This window comes from Morone saxatilis, unplaced genomic scaffold, assembly GCF_004916995.1.
Source record: "Morone saxatilis isolate NCDOM2014 unplaced genomic scaffold, NCSU_SB_2.0 Contig17, whole genome shotgun sequence".
NCBI classification, from domain to species: Eukaryota; Metazoa; Chordata; class Actinopteri; family Moronidae; genus Morone; species Morone saxatilis.
This window is the reverse complement of record NW_023339729.1, coordinates 20,775,304-20,785,500: the sequence shown is the minus strand read 5'-3', so window position 1 is coordinate 20,785,500 and position 10,197 is coordinate 20,775,304. Positions and strand designations below refer to the sequence as shown.

The following is a 10,197-nucleotide window of genomic DNA, read 5'->3' as shown; positions in this document are numbered from 1 at the left end:
TGTTACACATTGCAGCAATATTGTACAGATCTTGGGGTTCTGCTTATTTCTCTCTTATTTGTTTGCCAGTTTCAAGACATGTGTGCGTGTCAACCAATTCATCTTAGACTAATATCTCTAAAGAGTTGAAAACTGAATTATTTCTTGTGATATTTTGTAGCACAATAATTTGTTTTCTAGTTTTAACCATGTGTTCAGGCTTGTTTTTAAATTTAGCAGTTGCTTTTTCTGTGATATCTTGATATTTGTTTATTTTAATCATTCTTAAATCTTATTTCTGGGGGTATTATATCTTAACTAAATATACTCGATTGACATTTTACATGCCTGAAACCAGCTGTTCTTCGTACATTACGTAGTGCAGTGCGAATAACATTTTACACGCTACGCACATACGCACGCCACACACACCACAACACACAACACGCACAAGGATGGCATCAGTCAGGCGTGTCCTAATGAGAACTGTATCAGTCATCTCTGAACCTTTCACGAATCGCTCAACTCCTTCTCCCCAGCCAATCAGAGAGCCTCTCACATCTTATACAACAGGACTCACGATCAGATTCATGTATGCCATGCCTCCTGCTCTTTGATTAGGAGTGTCGAGGGAAAGGGATGTGGAGTGAGAGGACATGAGATAGCTCTCTTGTTGACTGCACCAGGCGTGTCGACTGATGAAACACACGTTAATCGTACGCGTCAACAGTGCAACGTGAGGGCCCTAAAGCCCCCAGTTAAAGAACGAGGGATTTTATCAATACAAGAGTGATTGGACAGCGTGCACAAAATACAGTAGCCTGCAGTCCACACGACACTCAACTTTAAATTTCCCGTGGTGATGCAATGTGTGTCGAGTTGAGCGCGTGAGTGCAATAGGTACCATTATGCAGCCATCACTCTACTATATTCAACGCTGTATAAAGATGTCAAACCAATATTCGCTAACATCTTATTTCTCTTCTCTTTGGAAGTTTACCAGTGACTGCCAGTTTCATAACAAACTTCTCTTCTTTTCAGCAAGAAAACTTAATTACAATGACAGTGATTTGACACCAGGCAAAATGGTCATGTGTTTGCAAAGATCCACTTTTGCTGCAGGAGGTCAAGGACTATGAGGAGCGTAATGATGTGTAGAAAGCTATGACAGTGGAGCGTGGGTCTGGAATTCTGACAGCAAGTAGCCCCTTGTAGTATCATAGCATGGAGTGCACCTGCATTGTATTAGGCAACATGCCACACACAGCACATCACACACCACACTACAACACACACTCACCACTACACACAATTTGGGAAATAATATTCCTATTCTTGTCCTGGAATAGTAGACGTGCATCTCGTGGTGGATATGTAGAATTACTAGCCAAGTAGACGCATGATCAAAGAACCGGTGGATCTCCAAAGATTAAATTAGCAATAAATCAATACTCTGTTATAATAGATGCAAGTATGAATTATTGTATTTAGTAGCAACATCATTACATAGTTCAGAAATGATAGTAATCTAGGTCATAATGCATCATCTATCTTGTATGAATGTGAGTAAATGAATACTGATTCTTATAAATACATGTGTCAGTATGTGTGTTTTGCACGAACTGAACTCATAGTCTTCGATCTGTCGAGTAGGTTAAGTGTAGTCGCTCTGAGTCATCAGTCTTGAGGGACTGCACGCGTATGTCAGCTCCACATGAAGAGTGCACTTCCTTACTGCTTTTTGTACGGAACGGCAAGAAGGAATCAAACAGCATTGCGAGAGAGCCCAGTGAGTAATTACACAGGCTAAACCCAGTGCTCTCTAATGTGTAACACCACACACACGTATTCTCCTGATGCCCACATTCCAGCTCAGTTGGTGATCGTGTGATTTACGTGGTCCTTCTGTAAATATGACGTAACCGATATTTTCGTCTCGACCAAGGTAGCCTCTCGCTATCATATTCGATTTCGCAGCCGTTGCACCAGAACCAGCTTTCGTGATATATTGGTTTGAGATTGGTGTGAGTTTCTGAGAGACAGATATTGCTGTTTGTCTTGTGTTCTGGGTGTTTGTGTCCTCCGGTTTGTTGTGTGTTTGTGAGGATGAGTGAGATTAGAGAGAGAGAGTAGAGAGCAGTAGAGAATGGAAGTGAGAAGATGATGAGAAGATGAGGGACGGAGGAGAGAGAGAGAGAGAATCTGTCTTTAATGTGAGTGAAAGTGAGGGCCACTTAGAGACGTTAAATGTGATGTTGGGGGTCGTCGGCCAGCACATGAAAGTTCACCACTATCCGAGGGCCACGGGGTCATGCTAGTCGATAAAAGTGAAAAATGTCATGGGCCTCCCTTACGTTACCATAACATATGGCATTAGCCATGATCAAAGCATCGCACACACATTGTTCAGCCCTTAGCCTGCTCGGTGCTAATTTGGTCAGCTTAGATTGGCGTACATGTTGTTAAGTGATCCATTACAAATGGGCTGAAATTTATGACAAATTGAGATTTGGTTAATAAGCTACATTGGCTTTTGATTTAGAGGACAGAGCATAGATGATTGTTTGTCACTTACCTCATATACACTGATGTGGGATGTTGGAATCAAGAAAAAATGTTTTCTTTTTTCCCGCAAGTTAAATTGTAGGGATTTTCAAACTTTTGAGAAAGAGAAAGGATAACTACTTTTGTGAGTTGAAACATATGGATGGACTTCAACCACATTTTCATTCTCTGCTCTCATTTTATGTTTTTCTCTTTGATCGCTTTTTCTTAACAATTTTACTCAACAGAGGACAGAAGTATAACAATGACAAAAAGTTAGAGCGCTTTACAATGATAGATATTCTACATAGATTTTATTATTACTTATAGCTGATTTTACAGCAACACTGGGACTTTAATAAAGATTAATTTTAATCATCCTCAAAGCCTAGAAGTTGTTTACTGAATTTTCATTTCCTTATGGAATAACAGTGTATGTTGCAAGGTCACATGAGGGTTCATCTGCACGGTGCCTCATGTCTTAAGTATAACAATTTAACTGCATAATATCCAGGACGAATAGACTGTATTTTGATTGATTTATGGGATTACTACATGCCTAAAGGGGTTCTGTGTGTACATACCAATGCATGTGCTGTACATGCTCTTGTAAGCTTGTGTATGTGTGTGTGTCAGTCTAAAGTCAGTCGGCTCAGTGCAGTTACCAAGCTGTAGCTAGAGGAGCAGACAAAGCAGTCGTCATCCCAACCCATCACCACCACAATGTGATGCTCCATTGCCCCAGACCGCAGGAGGCTCTCCCAGACATGAACGCACACACACACACACACACACACACACACACACACAGAGTCACAAAATACATACAGACAGCAGACTTTTCTTTATTCCTCTTCCAAAAATGAAACACTTTCAAGCTAAAATCTCTACATACACTCAAAAGAGAGCACATGCATACACACAAAACACACACACGCATTCCTTTTCATGCATAATGCCCTGTGAATATCCCACACACTTCATAAGCTTGACACAAATGCCTCTGAATGGCTGATATGCACATGTACACATTGACCTATGCACACTTGGTTCCTGCTGCAGGCACATGATGTTGTTGTGCACAGCAGCAAATAAATTCCACAGACACTACTGCCATCTGCTGCTCACAGAGGGAAAAACCAGTTCAATGATATGTCTATTTAATAATATAAGGTATACTGTATACTGTTGTTTCAAATGAAGCAAACACAGATTACTCTCACTGTAAAATGAGCACCGATGTTTGATAATAACTGTAGATAAGTTATCTTGTGATTAGGGTTAATAGCTTACTATACATAAAAAAGTTACTGTAAATGCATGAATGCACGATTAATAATCTGCTCATCAAACTCTATTTATAGAAAAAAAATATATTCACTTGTCTAATTTAACGAGGTTTGGCTTCCATCAACTTTTTAGCAATGTCTTAAATGACTGAACATTACTCAAATATTGACATTCAAATACTTAATACATTGTAATACATAAGATTTGTGTAGCTATATTACATATTTGCTAAATAGACACCTGAATGTTTTTTATGTTACTCTTTGCAAATAAAAAAAACAGGAAGAAGGTCAGAAACCTGGTTATTTTACCAACTTTGAACAGGATCCAAAATGGAACTGCTTTTGGATGCAGTATCTAGACACACACACACCTACACACACACCTACACACACGCACACACGCGCCTTGTCCACACTTGTCTAGATAGTTGATACCCTCCTCAGTGTCCCAGCTTTAGTCATATACAGGTATAAGATTGTAATCAGATGTGGCGCTAATTCAAACCAACTGGCTGGTAGAGGCTCAAAAGGTTAACTGATATACCAATATATCAGCTTTATTGATCTTCTGTGAGCAAAATCCAACATCATGCTTTAATCCACAGGCTTGTAGATCATACGTTTTGCTTTTAGTGACGTTGAGGATGTTAGCCAGTTAACTAAATGAAATGTAGATGTTTAGGCTGCCGATCTGGTAGAGTTGAGGGGGCTGGTCTGTCTTTTGGAAAGTGGACAGAAGAGCTGGACATAGGGAGGTAAAACAATCGACTAGCATTAAAAAATGTGAGGTCAGTTATTAGTACAAAGCTGTTTTTCTTGCTGTTCTGTTGTCTTGTTCTGTTTGGTATTTGTTATTATAAATGACATTTTATGTATTTTCTTTTGTTTATTTGATTGATTTGTTTGTCTATTTAACATCACAGGTGTTACAAATTTCAATTTAACGTTTTTTTCAGGCACATTGGTTATTGAAATCATTTATAAGAATGCAGAACAGTAATAAGAAAAAAAGGGCAAAATATGAATTAATGTTAATAGAAACATAATTTAGGACACCCTTATAGCACATTGTCAGACACTATTTAAAACATGCAAAAAAGAGGTTTAGTTTGTCTTTTCAACATTATAATGACGATACATGCATACAGAATATTTCTTTCATCAGAGTCCATCTATTGATTTAAGTATCCCCTTGTGATCTCTCAATTCTAATTACTCTATGTATGGATTCGATTATATTATTTATTTGAAACATTGCTGACTTCATCTTTATACACCACTAGAGTTTAGCTTGTCCTTTAGTTGGCTGTTTTACAAGCAGGTTCAGTGAGCAGAATGGTCTGTATGGAGTCTTTCTGCTAAATCTAATTAAGGTTTAACAGTAGCTCTGGCTTTTGGAGAAAAGGTATCTGTCTTATTAGTGGACCTGTGTTGAGTTTTATGTCATCTAATTGAATTAAAGAGAGAAGCTGCATTAACAAACTGTGAATAGACGTCAGCAAGAAACTACACTTCTTTTTCAAAAGTAGATATAACTACAACAGTGTATCACAGAAAGCATATCAGTGGCATTTACTGTAATAAATTAATTATATTGGAAACTATTTTACTTAAATCACATTGCCTTGGAGCCGTTTGGAGTTTGACCTTAATGAACTCCACACCCCGGTTCATGGATGCTGCCCCACTGCTGGTCACTATATAGCTAAACACATAGCCCTGCTGACCCGCACAATCCCTGTTTTACACTACAGCCACATGCTGTCATTCAGCTCAACAACTTTAATGCAATGACAAAAGGTTTAGATGCATAGTCTGTCTGGAATGAATCCATCTACATTTGTTGAAGAATAATTATATATAGTAATGCACACTCCTTTGAAAGTGTGCATGTGCTTGCGGACAGAGAAGACAGACGGAGAAGTAAAAGGCGATTTTGTTTTGTCGCTTGCCCTGACAGCTCAAACCAAAACAAAATCACACAAACTTCATGAGTTGGACCATAATTCTCACTCCCTCTGGCTCTCTCTCTCTTTCTCTCTCTGTGTAGTGCAGAAACATCTGGATCCAGTGAAGGCAGTCAGGGGGTGAAGGTTTTAAAGATGGGGAGAGGCGGAGGGTGACAAGTGCTAGAAAGGGAGAGTGAATGAGGGTCTGAAAACTCTGCGACAAGCTACAGTACATATACATATGTACATATATAACAAATTTAAAAAAGTTTTAGCTGAAATAATTAACCTTTTGACATTGTGTGTTTTTAATTCCATACTTTACTGTTTGTCTGATTTATATGGTTGCTCACAGGGATTGTTTTTGCTTTAAGGAATTAGGAATTAGATTTATTTGTATTTCACTCCCTCTAGTGATTAAAAAGTGGTAATACATTTAAAAAAACCTACTTTGTTTGTGTTATCCTAGCAGAGTTTACCACACCGCGGGCCATCTTAACGGGCCATGACTGTGAAGTGACATGTGCAAGTGTGTGTGCTGAGTTGGGTCTCGTCATCAGCGGCTGCAAAGGTAATATTCCAAAATATTCATTTATACATTACAACAAAAAAGTCACTGACCAAAAGTGTAAGAATCACCTGAGTTCAGCTTTTTCTAGCTTCACTTACCATCTTTCTTATCATGTTTGTTCAGAGGGTCCTTGTCTGATCCATTCCATGAATGGGGACCTGCTGCGGACCCTGGAGGGCCCAGAGCGCTGCCTGCGACCTCGTCTCATCCAGTCCTCCACTGAGGGAAACTGCATGATCTACTATGACAAGGGACAGTTTTGTCTCTTCAGTGTCAACGGCAAACTGCTAGGACACATGGAGGTGGAGGACAGCATCAAGGTGAGGAAATGTGCATATCTGCGCGAGCATGCATGTGAAAGTGCACATGTGTGTCTGCACCACATCAGTGTAGAAAGTCCTCGTACTGATTAAAGGCTTTCTTACGGTTTGAGATTTGAGTAAGGTAGGGGTCAGCATGCCTGAGGGCAAAGTGTGGCTTCACATCTCTTTTATTCCCTTTCACACGCATACACCAGAGGAAATGGTCCTTTTGATCCACAGCTCTCTTGTCAGGTCAAATTGCGTTGGCGGTAGTGGTAGAGAACATTCCAGAGGAGTGGTCAGCTCTGGACACCAACACCATTAACTACCCTCCAGCACAAGACGACACATTCCCCATTTCCCACATTTCCTCCCTCGTGGTTAGAGTGACACAAGATAGTGGCTACTGCCTTTGGTTTCCCGACCCTTTGTTTCCGGTTTGGCCTGGGAAATGTAAGCTAGCTCTGACAGACAGCCGCACGCCTGTTTCCTATTAAGAAACCTCTCGTGCCCCGGCTCCTAACCTGCCAACCAGCCCTCTCCTACACAAACCCACAAATATAACTTGTAGAAGGCCTGATTAATGCGCACACGCAGACAAATGTTGATTGATTGCATTAACATCGCAGGGAAAGTTGCCAGTATACAGTTTGTAGGTTGCAGAATACTTTATTGTGTCTTTAAGAGAAACTAATGATGTTTTTAGATACTTGTAGAGTTTTATCCTTTCCCAGAGTTCCTTCTATGGAGCGAAGCTTTAACTTGGGAACAGTGTGGGCCACTGCCGGCCTTGTCAGCCCTCCGCTGCTGTTGTAAATTCCAGCCATGTCAGATGGCATTAGGAAAATCCTAACATCTTGGAGTGAGGCAGTCTCAACCGCCTCCCACCTCACCCCCCCTCCCCCTTTGCTCCACCCTCTTGGTCTGAGACTCCAACTGTATTTAGTGCACTCATGTACATACCAGAATCAATCTTCTTAGCCCTCAGAGCCTCAGCACGGTAGGACTCCAGGATAAATAAGTGTTTGTCCTGGCCTGTAGTATCTACTTAGAAAAAGAGAGTAAGACTGAGAAAGAGAGGGAATGTTTGCACTGTGAATTTATGTGGGTCTGGAGTCAGAGGTTAGATGACAGGCTAACAGTCGGCATCCTAGTCTAATAGCAGAATCGAGTGACAGAAGCCATACTGAATGGATTACAGTCTTTTAAGTACTAGTATAACTCAGGCAGTGTAACCATTCCAGCAGTTTTTTCACTGCCTTCGTCCGTGTAACAGGGGGATTAACAGCACCATAAATTAAACTTTTTACCTTCCCCAGCCTTAAAATCCACCCACCGTTCCCCCGAAAGAAGTAGGAAATATGGGCATTAAAAGTGCATGTGTTTCTGCTGGAGTCATTTTTTAGTCATCCGAGCCCGGGTAGCCATCTTAGCTCCCACAGAGCCATCGGCCATCTTGTTTGACCGCCCAGTGGCAAGGAACTGATTTATAATGTCTGTCTGCAGCCTCCTACCTGGCCTGGCTGACATGTCTGCCAGTTCTTTGGCCTCCTGCTGGGCTTCAGTAAGGTCATGGACGCCATTAGTAGATACACAGGTATATTAATACAACACAGTAACTGGCAAATGGTTCTTATATTCTTTTTTTACTGTTATTGTGTAGTATGCGATCTGTTCGTGCACAATATTTATAGCTGTGACTGCATTAACTCAATTTATCAAAGTTAGAGCTGCACTAGTGAATTCATTTTTTTTTTTAACAATGGATTGAATAACTGCGTTTAATGTAAAAGCTGAACTCACAAAGAATTATCTTCCAAATCTGCAGCTCAATGGAGCTGTTAAGTGTCTTTCAGCTCATTGTTTTGGTTTTACAGCCCGCAACTTTACTGTGTTGGTTCAGCTCTTATCAGTCTTGTTTCCAGCTCTATCAGGCAGCAGTTTTCAGCAAAAAAAGCTGTTCTTTTGCAAGGTATAATAATCACTATTTATCCCGTGTACTTCTTTGCACTGTGCTTCAGTTCAAGTGCATTGATAATGATTGTCTGAATTGACCATTCATTTTATCGTTGTTGTCAGATTAACTCTGAATGTTGATACACAAGACAAACCCCGTATACACAAAACAGAACTACACCCCACAAATCAACCCGGCGCTGCACTCAGTCATGCTCTATTCCCAGCCATCTTGGAAGATGATCTAACGTGGCAATTAGGCTGGATTGGTACTCAAGGCCTCCTGCCAGCCTGCAGCATGCAAGTGCATCATTGTGTGCCCGTTTTCTATTTGCCTGCCTGTGTGAGCGTCTTCACGTGCAAGTTGTGTGTCTATCTTAAGTGCGTGAGTGATGAGAATGAGAAACAGAGCTTGTTTAATTCAGTGTGGTATGAAACTCCACAAAGGTTTTTTATACAAAACATTTGCTTAATTTAGTCTACACTCTTTTGCGTCCATCCACTATGTAATGCTCTTGAAGGGTTATTTATGTTTTGCTTACCAAGTCAAGTTCCTGAAAATAACTTCAGAACTGAAGTTTAAGTTTCATTTTTCCATTTAATATGAGCCTGATTCAACACACATGCTGCTGACGATTGAAGTGTCTCTTGCTGAATCACTGCAAACCGGCTGCAGCTGAAAGACGGCCGACCTCGGTGTTATAAAAACCACAAACGAGAAAAGCTCTAAATTAGTGTCATTTGCTGCTTTTAGAACTCACATTCTGCCTCGTCATTTCATCAGCTACGGTTACTTGGTGATTGATGCCCCTGACTGTTTCAGTTTCAGCTTCCACTATGCACTGCGCCCATAATAGACTCCAACACACGACCTGATTTGTGTATGTCTGATTCCCGGGGGACCCATTCAGCAGTTACAGTTTGCAGGAAAAGCAGATGAGACGAGTAAATCTCGCAGCCTCGCTGTGGGGAGCCATCTTTGTAGCAAGTCAGAGTCTGTGTACAGAAAGCCCCTAAGGATGGCGGCGCTGACCCAGGATCTTTTGTGGGATCACATGACCTCACAGTATGAGCTTTACTTTGACATAAGAGATAAACTGGTCCCAGATCACCAGTCCTATTCGGAGACTATTTATGCATGTTGTTCCAGGTTGAATAGCTGTGCTGCGAGGGGTTTTCTTTTTTTTTCCGAGCATTGAAGGGCAGGTAACAGATGATCAAACAATTTAGACAATGAAGTGACGGAATCATCTCAGACTGTACAGTATGCTCTACCACTGGAAAACTATACAACATCTGGCTTATTACTGTAAAAGCTGTAGCGATTGGAACATCCCAGACAGTTCTCCAGCACATTAAAAAGTTAATAATGAGCTTGTTTTCTTTTCCTCTTTGCCAGGCCATGCTTCTCAGCCGTGATGGTCAGTATCTGCTGACAGGTGGTGATGGAGGTGTAGTATCTGTCTGGCAGGTCCACAACCTCAAACAGCTGTTCACCTACCCGGGCTGTGACGCAGGAATCCGCTCTATGGCCATGTCACATGACCAGAGGTAACACACACACACACAAGAAGTATAGCCCAACCAATAGTGGATTTTTGAGG

At 41.0% G+C, this 10,197-nt stretch overlaps 1 protein-coding gene across 1 annotated transcript in view; it reads left to right on the top strand.

Moving 5' to 3' along the window:
* lrba (LPS responsive beige-like anchor protein) overlaps positions 1-10,197 on the top strand; it is a gene marked incomplete at its 5' end in the record, with an annotated part of 190,396 nt that overhangs the window by 177,729 nt on the left and 2,470 nt on the right. The window contains 3 exon segments of the mRNA XM_035660012.1: positions 6,234-6,335; positions 6,459-6,655; positions 9,993-10,144. Of these exon segments, the coding sequence (XP_035515905.1) occupies positions 6,234-6,335; positions 6,459-6,655; positions 9,993-10,144 (451 nt within the window).